At 40.5% G+C, this 18,373-nt stretch overlaps 1 protein-coding gene across 5 annotated transcripts in view; it reads left to right on the forward strand.

The window, feature by feature from the left end:
• Positions 1 to 18,373, forward strand: part of SNX25 (sorting nexin 25) — a 148,318-nt gene that overhangs the window by 92,577 nt on the left and 37,368 nt on the right. For all 5 annotated transcript variants that reach the window (XM_074396708.1, XM_074396706.1, XM_074396707.1 and 2 more), the window contains 2 exons: positions 7,863 to 8,044; positions 17,064 to 17,195. In XM_074396708.1, coding sequence (XP_074252809.1) covers positions 7,863 to 8,044; positions 17,064 to 17,195 — 314 coding nt within the window. The remainder of the gene's footprint in view (positions 1 to 7,862; positions 8,045 to 17,063; positions 17,196 to 18,373) is intronic.

The raw sequence follows: 18,373 nt of genomic DNA on the forward strand, positions 1-18,373 counted from the left end.
TCTCAGGCTGTTTCCCTACCATTGCCCCAAGGGCCCTTGCGAGGGTTCTGTCCTGCCCAGTCCCTGAACCTCAAGCACTACCTCCAGTGCCTGCTGTCTCTTCCCTGCTGTCACCACCTGGCCCCATCCATTCCCTGCCTGAAGGACTACAAGCTTGGGCACTTCTGTTGCATTTGTCATATAGTCTCATGAGTTTATAACCAACTCTACTCACCTTCTCTCCCCCAGGAGAACATCAGTCCTCATAGACTCTAACACCTGCATTTTATACAAATAAAGCTCACGTCCAGGGATGTTTAACAACTTACCTGGTTTGAACAGAACTAGTTAGTAATACACAAATCCAGGACTTGAGCCCAAGTCTTCTGAGTTTTGTCCTGCTCTCTCGAGAGCCATGCTCACAACAAACATCGTATGGGTCAGATCTGAGTTCTGGGTGTATAGCTCAAATCTGTTCAACTCAGTGCCAATTTGGGAACAGGATTCTGCTTGTAATTTTATATGTGGTTTTAATTGCTATATTATTCCTTTAAAAATATATTGCAAGCTTGTTGGAGGGCCTTAAACCAGTGGGAGTGCTAGGAGTTCCAGCACTGAGACATTAAAGGAAGGCAAGGCAGGGTGCGCGGTGGGCACAGCCTGGCCGGGCTGCACAAAGTCCGTGCATCTCTGTAGTCTTCTCTGTCATAAAGTGAGTGGTTCCGCCATCAACTCCTGTACGATTTCTGCTATTCCTCAAATATACTCTCCACTGAAGTGGAGTGAGATGTTAGGCTGTGAAATCTCAGGTGTTTAGTGTGATAAGAGAATCCTATTTGTTCTTTTAAAAAAGGACATACCAGCCTCCAGTTGAAAAGTAAGGTAAATATTTTTTTTTTAGTTCCTTAGCAACTGTTGAGGTGATTTCTAGATAATTTTGAAGAAGTTTGTGATGATTGGTAACTACTGAGAATTGCTGCCAGCTTTGTATTGAGGTCAAGTACCATTTCTCACCTCAAATCTTGACTAGTTCCTAAGTAAACAGATACCTATTTCTTGAACCCTTCTGTCAAGGGGATTTAGTAAAACTTCTGTTTACTTATTTATATTTTAGAGACATGGTCTCAGTCTGTTGCCCAGAAATAAATACAGAGATGTGATCAGAGCTCACTGCAGCCGCAGCCTCCTGGACTCAAGTAATTCTTCTGCCTCAGCCTCCTGAGTAGCTAGGACTGCAGGTGCACGCCACCACACCTGGCTAATTTTTAATTTTTTTTTTTTTATAGAGACAGAGTCTTGCTGTGTTGCCCAGGCTGGTCTCAAACACCTGGCCTCAAGCCATCCTCCCGCTTCAGCCCTGTACAGTGCTGGTATTACAGGCATGAGCCACCACATCCAGCCTAAAACTTTTATTTGTCTGTACAAGAAAGATTCAAAGGCTGATTAGTCTGTCAGTGTGCACAGTTGAGCAGTGGAGGACCAGCATTTTCTAGGGAAGAAGTCTCTATTCCATACCTCAATTGCCTACATCCCACAAGAAGACCTGAGCATCCTGGGCAGAGGAGAGAAGAGAACCCATGTTGAGGAGTGAGGGAAGGGGAAGAAGGTGCGGCCTTGTCCTCTGTTTGCTCTAACTTCCTTGTCAGAGCAGCAGATTATACCTCTATCAGCACTACTAAATGGGGCCACGTGGAGGGTAGGAGGTGGCAATTTTGCTCCCCAGGGGACATGTGACAGTAGTCTGGAGACATTTTTGGTTGTCATCTCTGGGGGAAGGGATGCTGCTGGCATCTAGTGGTAGAGGTCAGGGATGCTGCTAAACATCCTACAATACAGAGGATACCCCCCACAGCTAAGCACTATCCTGCCCAAAATGTCAGTAGTGCTGAGGTTGAGAAACCTTGCCCTGTATTACCCATTAAATCCCTCAGTGAGGCCACTGAGGATGCTGCCATTATGATATGCCCTGGAACACGATAGCATGTTATGAGGGAAGGAAAGTATTCTACTGTTGGTGTTTTGTTTTGTTTTGTTTTGTTAACACCTGAAAACCACAGTAGTGCCATTTTAATCCATTTGTACTGTATCTGGAGTCATGGGTTTGGACTTTAAGTTACTTCGCTTTCTGTTTCCTCATTAGAAATAGCATCCAACAGTTGTCATTAGATATTGGTGTTTTTGTTTTACTGCAAGCCACTTCACTTGTTTGGAAGAATTATATCATGGTCAGGGGATTTATAGCAAAAAGCATTTCTGTGATGTTATTATTCGTAAGTCTGTTGTAATGTCTTTGTAGCCAAAAGGGTTTACCTGATGTCTAATCTAAATGTCTTTTTCATCAAATGAACCCGAATTAACCCATTCTCTTTTGCTCTGATCTCAGTAGAACCTAGACTATCTAGGAGCACAAACAGTAAATATTTGAACTAATTGCTTTGGAATATTTTAGGTTAATGCAAAAGTAATCACAAGTTTCACCGTTACTTTTAATGGCAAAAAACGTGATTACTTTTGCACCAACCTAACATCATTTGTGTGATCATCTTGGTACTAGTTTAAAGACCCACCGCCATCTCGTGTTTCACTGGCCACTTCTTTTTAAAGCTAGATTAAACGTTGTGTGATTAACCCAGTTTCTAACAATGCACAGTGTTACTACTTAAGACTCTGTAGAGAAACAGCCACGTTAACTCTGGCATGAGCTGGGTCACGGGGTGTTGTCCCACACCCGCTCGCCTATACTTTTCTTGACGTGAATATTTCTTGAATGAATGGGTTTTAAGGCCACAAAGAAATGTATTCATCTGCATCACTGGATTCACAAGGATTTTTGCATGCCAGAAGCATGGGATGCATGAGCTTCACGTTATAGTCATTTAGTTCTGAATGTGGCATTCGTTTTCTGAGGCAAAAATAAACAGAACTGTCCAAGTAACAAGCTGCTGTTGCATTTGTTAGCAACGAGCTTTGTGACCAGACAATGGCATTGTATTGCCCATTAGCAAACAGAACGCAGTCTTGTGAGCAAGCTACATTCAAGCAGAACACCAGAATATTCTTTCCTGCTTTGCAGCTGGGTTTTAGGGAAGGTTTATTCTCTTACATCTCTTTAAAATTTTCTTCTAGGTTTTGTCCTTTTAGAGAGGCTTTTAAATCTCTCTTTGGGGAAAAAGAATATAGTGGTTGATAAATGGGTGTCAGTTTCCTCCTGTACCTCTCTCTCTCTCTGTTAACATCTTTTAACCCCAAATTAAAATTGAGGGTCTAGGTAATGTTTTATAAATAAGAGGCAACTTTTGTCCCTGAAATTTTAGAGTAACTTAAATGTTATACATAAAATATAAAGTTTAAGGGTATTTATTTAAAAAGTACAATTTTTCTTGGAAAATTAGGTCTTCCAAGCATGCATTTTCCTTAGGTATACCAACAAAACATCTTAGTTCGTAACAGACTAATTTTGGGACAAACTACATTTACCTTTATCCTCCCACAAGGAGTCTCCGAAATAGTATTTTTTCCTGTTGAGATAAATGCTAAATTAGTGAGTTCTTTGGGCAGGGCCTGTCTGTTGGTCAAGCATAACACAAGTTCAGAAATCATTACTGAAGTAAATGAAAATGGGATGGAAAGATGGCCGATAATACCTGACAGATCATCTTGAACAAGGTCATGTGTTGACCTGAGGCCTGCCTGTGGCCTTTGAAGTACTTGAAAAGCTGCTTCTAATGAAAATGTTTTATGGTACTGTGTCTTAGTTTTTTCAGTTAATATGTGCAGCCTCCCTGAGTACTGTTATGCATTTGCACATTTGACTAAGTGGGACTTGGAGGCGATGACCATCCTAGGGAACCAGATGGAGGTCTCCAGCTGGGATATCCAAAACATTACTCAGCCTGCACTCAGGGGAACCGAGAGAAACAAGACAAATGCTCTTTTATCATTGGTAGTTCCAAATCTAAGCCAGGTATGTGCTGACTCCAGAGAGTGTGCCCAGACAGATAGTTCCCATGCCTAGAGAGGAACACTGTTTCTCTAGCAGTCCTCTAGGCCCTGAGCATTCCTGACAGTCCTGCTTAACGCCTCTGCTTCGCATGAGAGATTCCACACTTGCCCCCTTTTCCTCAGGCCTCTGATCACTCAGTCTTTTACCTCCTCACTCCATACAGACGACCTTGCTCTCTACTTGGACAAAACAGAATCCGTATGAACAAACTGCTCTGGCTTCCAGCCATGTCTGCAAACTTCCTCATATCCAGCATCTACCTTCTCTGCCTTCCATGTTACTATAGTGGAGGAGGTGGCCTTTTTCCAAAGCCGATCTCCATTGTCTCTACCTGTCTCCTGGATTCCATTCCTGTCTGTCACCTTTCTCAATTTTGTTTATTTATTCATTTTGCTCTGCTGCTCAAGCTGGAGTATAAAATTATCATTTGGTGCAACCTCAAATTCCCAGGCTCAAGTGAACCTCCTTCCCCAGCCTCCTAGTATCTGGGACTTCAGGCACACATTGAGATAAATGCTAAATTAGTGAGTTTAGCCACACCTGGCTAAGTTTTTAAAAAAACTTTTTGTAGGCAGGGTGCGGTGGCTCATGCCTGTAATCCCAGCACTTTGGGAGGCTGAGGTGGGCGGATCACGAGGTCGAGATGGAGACCATCCTGGCCAACATGGTGAAACCCCGTCTCTACTGAAAATACAAAAATTAGCTGGGCGTGGTGGCGTGTGCCTGTAGTCCCAGCTACTCGGGAGGCTGAGGCAGGAGAATTGCTTGAACCCGGGAGTCGGAGGTTGCAGTGAGCCGAGATTGTGCCACTGCACTCCAGCCTGGTGACAGAGTGAGACTCTGTCTCAAAAAAAAAAAAAAAGAGAAAAAAAAAAGAAACTTTTGTAGAGATGGGGTCTTGTTATGTTGCCCAGGCTGGTCCCAAGCACTTGCCCTGAAGTGACCCTGCTGCCTCAACCTCCCAAAGTGCTGATATTACAGGTGTGAGACACCAGGCCTGGCCACACCTCTCTACTTTTAACTGACTTCTTCTCATCAGCATTAGAACCAGCTCAATTCTCTCCCATTTAAAACAAAACAAAAACACGCCTTCCCTCACCTTAACCCTTGCCTTCAGGTGTATATACACAGCCAGCCATTCTCTATAAGGTGTAATGCTCAATGTTTAGTGTTTTTTTTTGGTTTTGTTTTGTTTGGTTTGGTTTTAAGACAGAGTCCGTCTTTGTTGCACAGGCTAGAGTGCAGTGGCGTGATCTTGGCTCACTGCAACCTCTACTTCCTAGGTTCAAGTGATTCTCTTACCTCAGCCTCCTGAGTAGCTGGGACTATAGGTGCCTGCCACCATTCCTGGCTATTTTTTGTATTTTTAGTAGAGATAGGGTTTCACAATATTGGCCAGGCTGGTCTCAAACTCCTGACCTGGTGATTCGCCCGCCTCGGACTCCCGGAGTGCCGGGATTACAGGCATGAGCCACCACACCCGGCCATGTTTAGTCATTTTAAAAAATTAATTTTGTATGAGTTTTTTGCTTTTGTTTTAAATGATATGTCAACTTAAGGAAACTAACCATTGATACTGGTTTTAAATTCAGGAAAAGTTTGCTTGAGATGGCATAACTGTTAAGTAACGGAGCCAGGATTCTAACCTAACTCTGGTTGCAGACTCTCCTGAAAACTCTCCACTGGATTTGACCTGGGAGTCACTAGTGATTTTGACAACAGCGGATTTGGTGGTGGGATGGTTAGAAGCCAGATAGGAGTCCTTGAAGGAGTAGGGTTTGAGGATGCTTATCCTTCTCAGCCCCAAATTCTAGAAAGAACACAGTACCTGATACATATTAGCAAAATATAGCATTTGAAAGTTCAGTGATGCATTCAACTCGTTTAAGGAGTGTCTCCTGTGCTGCCAGCCATTGTTGCAGGTGCTGGGGATACATTTTTATGAGGATATGTTTACGATCTCCCTTATCAGCGTCTCTTCCCCTTTACTCTTAAGGGTAAGGTTTATCTCAATTGTGTGTGGGATTATTTGTTTCCTCCTGAGTTGTCTCACACTCTCTCATGATGTCATTTGCTATCCCAGAGCTGAACGTTTCTGAACTGTAGACTTTCTCCACTTAGGTAGCTCAGAAGGCTGTAGACTCATTTTGCCTGTTTTGTTTGTGTTTTGCTAACAAACTACCCTAAAACATAGTGGCTTTAACGACAGTCATTTATTTTGCTCATGAAGCTGCAGTCTGGGCAGGATTGGGGAGTAATGACTCTTCTCTGTGTCACGTGACATCAGTTGGAGTGGCTTGACTGGGGCAGGACAGTTTACTTTGAGGATGGTATATTCACACAGTGCCTCGTTGGTGCTGCTGAATATGGGCTTGAGATCTCAGCCAGAGCTGTGGTCCGGGGAGCCTAGGTTCCTCTCCATATAGATCTCTGCAAAGACTGATGGTTTAGGCTTCCTGAAAGCATGGAAGCCTCAGGGCAGGTCGGCCACTTACATGGTGACCCAGAGCTCTAAGTCCTTGGTCTCTTGCGATCTAGCCTTGGAAGTCATAGCATCACTTTGTCATAATCATAAGGCCAACCAGATTCAAGAAAAGGAAACACACATTCTACTTTCCAGAGGGAGGTTGTCAGAGGGACATGGTAAAAAGAGCATGTGAGATGAAGACACTGCAGCCGTTTTTGGAAAATATCATCTGCCACATTGTCCAGAGTTGAGTTAGCATCTTCCACAAACCTGCTTTTTCTCCATTGTTTCTTCATAGTTTTTTAATCCCCTCCTAGGCCAATTCTGTAGTAATCGGCCCCACCATCCCCTTGGCTGCTCACGTTGGAAACCTGGGAACCTTATTTCATACCTTTTAGTTCCTCAGCAACCTGCCCTCTACCCTGCCCAGCCAGTCTCTGGGTCCTGAAATCCTCTGGTCCTCTCTCCTGGCCTGCCGTAACCCTGGTGTAGGCAGTCATTATTTCCCTCCTCGGTTTTACTGCAGTGGTCTTCCAGCTGGTCCTCCTCCTAGCATTTGTCCTTCTTCCAACGTATGTTTTATCCTGCTTCCTATGTAATCATTAAAGATACAAATCCATTTATGGCACACTCCTGCTTAAAACCCATTAAAAGTGTCTCAGTACTCTTGGGCTAGAGATCAAAGTCCTTTCTCTGGCCTGAAAGGCTGTGTACCTTGTGGCTCCTGCCAGCATCAGTTATTTTGGATCTTCTAGCTCTTTTTGCACCTGCTCCAACAGCCTTCTTTCAGTTCCCCGAAAGCTCTGTTCTCTTTCCTGCCTGTTTCTTTCACACTAGCTATTCTTTCTGTCTGCCATACTCATTATTCATGTTTGTTTGAATATAATTTCCTCAAAGAAGCCTGAGTTTGAATTTCCTGTTAAACAGTTGAGTGGTGTCTGCACATTTTCTTTATAGCCCATGTTATAGGTGCTTGTCCTCTTTTTGGATTTCTTACTTGCTAGACTATAAAAAATCTATGAGGGCCAACAATTGGTCTTCAATCTCAAAAGCCTAGCCAGTGTCGACACATAACTAGCACTGAGTACATGCTTATGAATAAGTATGTGTATGTACACATTCATATAAAGATGTTAAAAAATACACAGACTTGTGAGTGCATTTGTACAGAGGTTTTTTTTTTTTTTAAATGTTCTACCCTTGCATAACATTTGTCAGTGGTATATTTAGAAATTAAATTTAGAAATGATTGGTGTTTGTATTTGTGAGTATGCATATGTATTTATCGTGGATTCTGTTCTGTTACTTTGTTTAGTATCCGCTTGGTTCAGAATGCCCGTGGCAGACACTGAGTTGGTGTGTCCTTTCATGCCTTGTCCTCTGACCGGGTACTGTTCCTCACTCCTATTCAAGGTAAAGAAACAGCGGCAATGAAAGCTGATCTTCTGAGGGCCAGAAACATGAAGAGATACATCAACCAACTGACTGTGGCAAAGAAGCAGTGCGAGAAGAGAATCCGAATTCTGGGAGGCCCTGCCTATGACCAGCAAGAGGATGGGACCCTGGATGAGGGAGAAGGGCCTCAAACCCAGAAGGTAGAACTTCACAGTTTCTTGTTTTGACCCTACCAAGTTTATTATAAATGCTGATAGAACCACATATAAACACTTTCAACTTTGTGGTATTGAACTTAGACACGTATGCCTTAACTACACACTCATATATTTGCTTTATGAGTCAAAGAGCTAGATTCCTTGGTGTCCTTGACTTCTGTGGGTGGTGATGGGTATGATAGATAGGCACTGGGTGTGTGCATGTGTGAATATTTTTCCACCTTCCCTTTGTCCTCCCCAGAAGGACCCAGAAGAGTATATTTATATTTACAAGAGTCCAATCAAGTTTCCCATTATCAATTAGATAGAAATAACCACCTGTGAAGTAGGAGGCATCTTCTAAATTATTTTACTTAACTCTTGCCACAATATTATGAAATTTCTACTTGATATCTTCATTCTCAAGGTGTTAAAACGGTGGATTTAATGGAGTTGTTTTGGATCTTCTAGCTCCTTTTGCACCTGCAAAAAGGAGGTTAAGTAACTTGCCTAAAACCACATGGATGGGAAAAGGTAGAACTAGATAAAAACCCAGGTCTGGTTGGTTTGCAAATTTGAGTGTTTTCTCCCTGAACCATAACATCTCTTTGACTGTTTCTGTGCTGTAAAACTTTAGACTGTCTATAGATACTCCCTTAAATCACGGAGCTCAGGAAACTGTTTTAGCCTTACCTCAGTACCTGTCCTACCTCTGTTGTGTGGCCTTTAGCTACAAAGAGGCCAACGTTGGTATAATTTAACTCAAGCTATGGCCTCTAACCTCACTTGTTCTGATTTTTAGTCTTTTATTCTTTCCTATTTAGCTCTTGGTTTGACTTCAGCTGCTCATCTGTGATGTCTCCTGCCCTCCTATTTCAATGATAAGCTTTGACTTTCTTGTTTCTGGCCAATTTCTGTTAGAGCCTCTGCAGGAAGGGCCTGCCCCAGCACAGGCCAGGGTTCTGCAGCATCTTATACAAGTGGTGCGGCTCCAAGGAGCTCTTGTTTTTATAAAAAGATTATCTAACTATAGGAGGTCTGTTTATGTTGCTGTTAGCAAAATAAAATAAAATAAAAATTTTGAGATATTGGCTTTGTATTGCAAATGGAAATGTACCATTTTGGTTAATCAGAGAGATGGTAGATTTGACAAGTTGAATATTGCCCCCTTCCACCTCGTCCTTAGCTTTTTGGTTTTGGCCTCTTAATTTCTAGACACATTTACCATAGATGAGGTCTTTGTCTTATGTCTCATTCATTCATTCATTCATTCAGCAGACATTTATTGAGGGCCCACGATGTCTCAGTTATAGTGCTAGGTAGTAGGGTTAAAAATAAGTAAGATAGAATCCCTGCTCTCAAAGAGCCCCGCATAATTATAAAATAAAAAGGGAAGTGATCCAGTAGAGATATGAGATAAATACCTAGAAGTACTTAAGGGCTTGCTGCCTAGTCAAAAGATGATATGCTTTTAGATGTTGTGGTATAGGAAAATCTCAATGTGATTGCAGTACAGGTTGTCTGTCTGGCAGTGTCTACGAGAAGTAGACTTAATCCAGAGTGCCAGATCCATTTTGATTCGTTCTTTTCAGACATTAAGGAAAAGAGAAACTCATTTCTGTTGAGTAAAACCATTTCCTCTAGTCTTCAGGAAGGAGGGCTAAGGTAAGACAGAATTCCATAGTTATGGTCATTTGCTATTTGAAAGGTAAGACTTTGGTTAGTTTGGGGCCATTTCGATGTCCTCATGAGTGGGAAGAATACTTTTACTATGACATAATCATATCTGATCCAGAAGAATTACCATTAACTTTATAAGTTTCAGAGTGAATTTTTTAAAGGCAAGACATTTATATGCTGTTTACAAGAAACTAAACATAAAGGCACAGATAGGTTGAAAGTAAAAGGGAGAAAGACATGCCATGCCAATACTACACATAAGAGATCTAGAGTAGTGCTGTGAATGTCAGGCAAAATAGACTTCAGAACAGGAAGTGTAACTAGAGATGAAGAACATATCATTATGATAAAGCAGTCAGTTCGTTAGGAAGATATACTAATCAAATGCTCTCAGTGAATAAAGAGACCTTTAGTGTACATGAAGCAAAACCTGACAGAAATGAGAAAAAAATCCACAAGTAGAGTTGGAAATGTTAACACTCCCCCTCAGTTGTATCAGTAATAGGAGGATCTGGAAAATTCCAAAATATTTGGAAATATTAATAGCATATCTAAGTAAGGCTTCCATTGAAGAAGAAATCGTAAGAGAAATTTGGTACTATTTTGAATGGAGTGAAAATGCAGTATATCAATTATTTGTGGGATATATTGTGATATATATTGGGATATATTGTGCAGTTAAACCAGCACTTAGGGAGTTATACATAGTTGGTCCTTGAGCAGTGTAGGAGTTAGGAGTGCTGACCCTCCCCTGAGCTAAAATTCACATATAACTAACTACAGAGTCTCCAAAAGCTTAACTACTCATATTCTACTGTTGACTGGAAACCTTACCAATAACAGTCAGTTAACATAGATCTTGCATGTTATATGTATTGTATACTGTACTGTTACAATAAAGTAAGATATAAAGAAAAATGAAAATGTTATTAGGAAAATCATAAGAGAAAATATTTTTACTGCTTATTAAGTGGAAATGGATCATCATAAGGGTTTTCATCCGCATCATCTTGACATTGTCTAGGCAGAGGGGGAGGAAGAAGAGGGGTTAGTGTTGCTGTTTCAGGAGCAGCAATGTGGAAGAAATCCTGTACAAGTGGACCTGTGCAGCTCAAATTCATGTTGCTTAAGGGTCAACTGTACTTTTTAATGCTTATAGTAGAAGAGAAGAAAGGTATGAAATCAGCGATCTAATCTTTTAAGAAGCTATCAGTTGGCCCAGTGAGGAGGCTCATGCCTGTAATCCCAGCACTTTGACAGGTGAAGACAGGGGGATCGCTTGAGGCCAGGAGTTAGAGACCAGCCTGGGCAACATAAGACTCCCCTCTCTACAGAAAAATAAAATAAAATAAAAAAATTTAAAAGAAGCTATAAAAACTAAAATAACTAGAAGGAAGAAAAGAGAGAAGATACAAATTACCATTATTAGGAATGAAATAGGACATCACTACAGATGCTACATACATTCAGAGGCTGCTAAGGGAATAATGTCAACAACTTTAAACCAATAAATTTGACAATTTAAATGAAATAGACAAATTCCCTGGAAGACACAAATTACCAAAACTGATTCAAAAAGAAATAGAAACTCTGAATAACCCACAATTTATTGAAGAAAATGATAATAATTTAAAACTTTCCCTCAAAAACTCCAGACTCAGATCATTCACTGGTGATTTTTTTTTTTTTTTTTTTTTTGAGATAGTCTTGCTCTGTTGCCCAGGCTGGAGTGCTGGAGTGCCATCTCAGCTCACTGCAACGTCCACCTCCCAGATTCAAGCAATTCTCCTGCCTCAGCCTCCGGAGTAGCTGGGATTACAGGCGTGCGCCACCAAACCCAGCTAATTTTTGTATTTTTAGTACTAGAGGCGGGGCTTCACCATGTTGGCCAGTCTGGTCTCCAACTCCTGACCTCAGGTGATCCGCCCTTCTTGCCCTTCCAAAGTGCTGGGATTACAGGTGTGAGCCACTGTGCCCAGCCTCACTGGTGAATTCTATAAAATACGTAAGGAAGAGATAATACCAATCTTAACTATCCTCTTTAAAAAAATGGAGAAGGGCAGCTGAAAGCTCCATCGACTTGCCTACATCGCCCACCCCAAGCTTGGGAAGCGCGCTCGTGCCCGCATTGCCAAGGGGCTCAGGCTCTGCCGGCCAAAGGTCAAGGCCAAGGCCAAGGATCAAAATAAGGCCCAGGCTGCAGTTCCAGCTCAGTCTCCCAAAGGTGCCCAGGCCCCTACAAAGGCTTCAGAGTAGATATTTCTGTCTGCCAGCGTGAGGACAGAAGGACTGGTGTGACCCCCTAGGGCTGTCATCTGCATGGGGCTGGGGTCCTCCTGTGCTATCTGTACAAATCAACCTGAGGGAGGAAAAAAAAAATGGAGAAGGGAACACTTCACCTCATCCTAGGAAGAGACTAGCATAACTCTGATGCCAAACTAGAGGGAAGAAAACTACAGAATGGTGTCCCTCATGACATTTGAGAGAAAAGTCCTTAACAAATATGCCAGTAAATCGGATCCAGCAATCTGTAACTCACAAAGACAACGTCAGTATATGTTCTCCTGACAGTGGGTCCTTCGTATAAGCACTGTCTGCTTCATTTCTTTGCGGTGCTCTTATTAAGGCTCGATTGAATATTTATTTTTTAAACAGCTTAATTAAGATATGACATGCAGTATACTGTGCTCATAAAGTGTACAGTTTGGTAAGTTTTGACATATGCATATATTCAGTGAAACCATTACCACAATCAAGAAAATAAACATCTCCATCACCCACAGAAGTTTTTTGTGTCCTTTGTAATTTCTCTTTGTACCCCAGTTGAGAATCACTGGTAATCCTTTTACCCATATTTATATAAACTAGAAAGTGACCTCTTAACTATTTTGATTTTTGGCACTTAGCAGTGCCTTCTCTTTCTCCTGGTTCAGGCTCCTCCTGATTAGTTTTTGTTGTTGTCTTTCATGATTCAGAACAGTTATTTTTAATAAGTCTCAGAACAACCTGTAAATTAGGTGGTGGTATTCACGTTTTATGGGTGAAAAAACTGAGGCTCAGAGTGATGGAGTAACATAAAACTCACAGACCTGGAAAGTGGCAGAGTCAGAATTCAAACGTACATATATCCAGCTCCAAAGCCTGGGCAACTTTAACTGCACAGTGTTTCCTTCCTGTCTTTCTTTATTTTGGAAACCAAAAGTCTGTGTTGCCTTATTTTTGTTGCAAGGTAGCACCCCCACACCAGTAGCCCCAAAATGGAAAGATGGAAGGAAGAGTTAAAACAAAGGTTGAAGAGGAAATGGAAATAAGAGTACATGGAGTTTGGAAATCAGTGGCAATAAATGGCAGATCTTTTCTGTAAGGACAATTTGCATATCAGTTTACTCTGATCCAGCATCTATCCAAAATGAAGACTGTGTAATGCAGCCCAGGACTGAAGTTGAGTGTGAACGCGTTTCCCGGCCCTGTCTGTTGATGCCGGACTTGTTGGCTCATCTTCCCTAGCCAAATCGATACGGGATCTTTTAAATCTCTTTGGAGCATGTACAGTTAGAATTTTGTGCTTCCAAATGTTTCTGTGGTAGAGTTTACATAAAGGCAAATGTTTATAATGTTCCACAGCTAGTAAACTAAATACTATTGGTCAGAAATATTTATGGAAACAAATTATTAATAGTCTGTAGTAAGGGATAGCCATGTCCTTAAATCAGTTACCAGGAGCCATTAGAAAATCCCTGCTCTGGCAACCTACAGAATGGGAGAAAATTTTTGCCATCTACCCATCTGACAAAGGTCTAATATCTAGAATCTACAAGAAACTTAAACAAATTTACAAGAAAAAAACCATCAAAAGTGGATGAAGGATATGAACAGACACTTCTCAAAAGAATCCATTTGTCGCTAGCAAACATACAAAGAATATCTCGTCATCACTGGGCATTAGAAAAAGGCAAATCAAAACCACAGTGAGGTGCTATCTCATACCAGTTATAGTGGTGATTATTAAAAAGTCAGGAAACAACAGATGCTCATGAGGCTGTGGAGAAATAGGAACGCTTTTACACTGTTGGTGGGAGTGTAAATTAGGTCAACCATTGTGGAAGACAGTGTGGTGATTCCTCAAGGATTTAGAACCAGATTTACCATTTGACCCAGCAATCCCATACTGGGGATATACCCAAAGGATTAAAAACCATTCTGTTATAAAGACATGTACATGTATGTTTATTGTAGCACACTTACAATAGCAAAGACTTGGAACCAACCCAAATACCCATTAATGATAGACTGGAAAAAGAAAATGTGGCACATACATACAATGGAATACTATGCAGCCATAAAAATGAATGAGTTCATGTCCTTTGTAGGGACGTGGATGAAGCTGGAAACCATTATTCTCAGCAAATGAACACAGGAACAGAAAAGCAGATGCTGCATGTTTTCACTCATAAGTGGGAGATGAACAATGAGAATACGTGGACACGGGAACATCACACACTCATGTCCTGTCACTGGGTAGGGGACTAGGGGAGGCAGAGCATTAGGACAAATACCTAATGCATGTGGGACTTAAAACCTAGATGATGGGTAGATAGGTGCAGCAAACTACCATGGCACGTGTATACCTATGTAACAAACCTGCATGTTCTATACATGTATCCCGGAACGTGAAGTGAAATTTAAAAAAAAAAAAAAAAAAAAGGTACTGGAAAATCTGAATGGACCCTCTGCTGGAAGCATTATGAAAAGTAAATAAATGGATATACTGCATCATTCTCAGAAAAAAAAAAAAATGTCTGTGCCTTTTTGCCCACAAAACAGATTAAGCAATGGGCTGGCCTATTGTTGGTGTCAGAAGAGTTGAGTTTGAGTGTAATACATCAATGTATGCACTTGATTTTAGAAATATCTTACTGGTAACATTTCTGAAAATTTGCCAACTGTCATAATATTAAGAATTTCAAAATGTTGCCGGGCGCAGTGGCTCACGCCGTAATCCCAGCACTTTGGGAGGCCGAGGCGGGTGGATCACAAAGTCAAGAGATCGACACCACCCTGGTCAACATGGTGAAACCCTGTCTCTACTAAAAATACAAAAAAATTAGCTGGGCATGGTGGCGCGTGCCTGTAATCCCAGCTACTCAGGAGGCTGAGGCAGGAAAATCACCTGAACCCAGGAGGTGGAGCTTGCCGTGAGCCGAGATCACGCCATTGCACTCCAGCCTGGGTAACAAGAGCAAAACTCCATCTAAAAAAAAAAAAAAAAAAAAAGAATTTCAAAATGTTAAGTTTTTATTTAATTGCATTTGAGTTCTAATTGCATGTAATTTTTTATTACTAATTCAGAACTAAGAATATCGGTCTTAAATTCCAATTAGAGATGTTTTTCCTAATTAATTGAGTCATGAATAATTATGAAGGTCATCTGCTTGCTTTTATTACAGCAGTCCATACTCCATTGTTCCTTCTGTGTCTTCAGATAGGATGTTTTTTCTTTTTCTGTGAGTATTCAGAATAGTAAACAAAAGAAGTAGATGAGCTGATTTTGGTACATCCCTACAGAGGAGTTTTATGGGCCTATTAAAAGGGTGCTTATGGAAGATTTTTTAATTAATACGATATGATAAACAAAAAAGCAGCATATAACATTGTTTGTAGATTCCTCAGCCATATAAAAACAAGATGGAAAACAAAAATGTGAAACTATTAGATGTGAATGTCCTGGTCTTTTATACATTTCTCTCCAATTTCTCCATTATTGGCACTTACTGCTTTTAGTATAGAATATACATCCGATAGGGCAAGGTTTTACGTTTCATTTCCTAGAACTGTACCTGATAGCAAGTAGATGCCGTGAAAGGAAGATTAAAAACTCGACACCCTGATTCATGATGCCAAATGAAAAAAATTAAGCTGAAAGTCGATTCATGCAGGAAGCTGCCTTTCCTTTTGTTCCTAAGCAGAGAGCTAACAGATAAAAGGTTAAATATCTCCACAGGTAGCTACTCTGTGTTCACCTTATTCTTATGTAAAGTGCTGGTTTACTGAGTGCCAGAGGAATACATAATTGACTATTACCCTGCCTGCTCCTTTTACTTGCAACATGTGGATTACCATACCTTGCTTCTTTCCCCTCCGGCCCACTTTTTTTCTTTAAATATTGAAGCACTCGAAGTCCTCTTTGGAGAAAGGCTCAGACCACAGTCTGTTCTCTGACTCTGTGTTTATTTCTTGCAGACATGTCCTTAATCTTGGCAAAATAAACTTCTAAACTGAGACCTGTCTCAGATACTTTTGCAATGCCAAATAAATAAATTTTGTTGAATGAGTGAATGGTTAATAGGAAATGGGTACTTTTTCAATGTGTGCATTTTGAATATTCAGTAAACTTTATTCCATTTGAAATGTAATAAGAGATATTTCAGTTTACCAGGAGTACTATGTTACATCGACTCTGACCGTAAAAAATGCGTTTTTTCGGCTCAACATCACTGATCTTTAGAGAAATGTACATCAAAATCACAATGAGGTACCATCTCATGCCAGTCAGAATGGCGGTTATTAAAAAGTAAAGAAACAATAGATGCTGGTGAAGCTGTGGAGAAATAGGAACACTTTTACACTGTTGGTGGGAATGTAAATTACTTCAACCATTGTGGAAGACAGTATGATGATTCCTCAAGGATCTAGAACCAGAAATACCATTTGACCTAGCAGTTCCATTACTGGGTATGTACCCAAAGGAATATAAATCATTCTGCTGTAAAGACACATGTACACGTATGTTTATTGCAGCACTATTTACAGTAGCAAAGTCATGGAAGCAACCCAAATGCCCACCAGTGATAGACTAGATAAACAAAATGTGGTACATATACACCATGGAGTACTACCCAGCCATAAAAAGGAATGAGATGTCCTTTTCAGGGACATGGATGAAGCTAGAAGCCATCTTCCTCCACAAACTATCACAAGAACAGAACCAAACACTGCATGTTCTCCTAAGTGGGAGTTGAACAATGAGAACACATGGACACAGGGAGGGGAACATCACACACCAGGGCCTATTGAAGGGTAAGGGCCAGGGGAGGGTGCTGGGAAGGGAAGGGTCACTAGGTGCAGCAAACCACTATGGCACACATACATCTGTGTAACAAACCTGCATATCATGCACATGTATCCCAGAACTTAAAAAAAAAAAACAAAAAACAATAAAGTTTTACTTTCTTTTAAAAAATACATTTTTACCCTAAATGTAGAAATTAGTTCATTGGAAGTTAAGGCAAACTAACAATTAAAATTGGATTTTTAAAAACGTTTGCTTAAATTCTCTTAATAGATTCTTCAGTTTGAAGATATCTTGGCCAATACTTTCTACCGAGAGCACTTTGGAATGTACATGGAAAGGATGGACAAGAGAGCTCTGATTAGTTTCTGGGAATCTGTGGAACATTTAAAGAATGCTAACAAGGTAGTATATACATAGGCTGAAAGGAATATTCATCACCAGCTGATGTAAACTTGGCATGTGAAGCAGTGTATCTGTTTTTCTTAAGATAAAAGAATGTTTTAAACCAAATATAATGACATGATGTTGTAGCCCATAATAGCAAATAAAATTACATTATATTTTTACAGAAGACACTTTTGAATGTGTAGTCAAGGAAAAAAGGATTTATAAATGTACCAAGATATTGAATTTAGTTTGGGGTATTTTTTTTTTTTTACGCATCATAAAAAGGCATATACATATCCACATTGCTATTATAATGAATTTGGTCTTGTCACCTGCACTTCAGTCTAATAATCTTGCCATTTATAGTATTATAACATGCATGTTTTATACTTTGCCTTTTATTTGTTTTTTGTTTTGTCTATTTTTCTGAAACGGAGCCTCACTCTTTTACCCAGGCTGGAGTGCAGTGAGGCGATCTTGGTTTATTGCAACCTCCACCTCCCACTTCAAGCGATTCACCTGCCTCAGCCTCCCGAGTAGCTGGGATTATAGGCATGTGCCACCACACCCAGCGAATTTTTGTATTTTTGGTAGAGACGGGGTTTTACCATGTTGGCCAGGATGGTCTCAAACTCCTAACGTCAGGGGATCCATCTGCCTCGGGCTCCCAAAGTTCTGGGATTACAGGTGTGAGCCACTGCACCCAGCTTTTATTTCAATTTAAATGTGACTAAAGGAAAATAAAAATATTTTTGGGTACACATCTTACAATGAAGAACCCAATGATCAGCATTGTACTTTGCATTTGGCAATATATATTTAAGAATTATATGTACATATTCTTTATGTATGCAGTCAGCCTTCCTTATCTGTAGATTCTATATCTGTAGTTTCAACCAACCATTGACTGAAAATATTTGGGGGAAAAAACTGCATATGTACTGAACATGTACAGATCTTTTTCCTTGTCATTATTTTCAGAGAATACAAAATAAACATTTACGGAGCATTTACATTATATTAGCTGTAAGTAATCTGGAGAAATTTTAAAGTATATGAGAGAATGTATGTAGTTTATGTGCAGAAACACTGCACCATTTTATATCAGGGATTTAAATGTTCTTGGATTTTGGTGTCTTCAGGAGATCTTAGAACCAATCTTTCATAGATCCCGAGGGACAATCGTTTATGTC

Source organism: Saimiri boliviensis, chromosome 3 (assembly GCF_048565385.1).
Source record: "Saimiri boliviensis isolate mSaiBol1 chromosome 3, mSaiBol1.pri, whole genome shotgun sequence".
NCBI lineage: Eukaryota > Metazoa > Chordata > Mammalia > Primates > Cebidae > Saimiri > Saimiri boliviensis.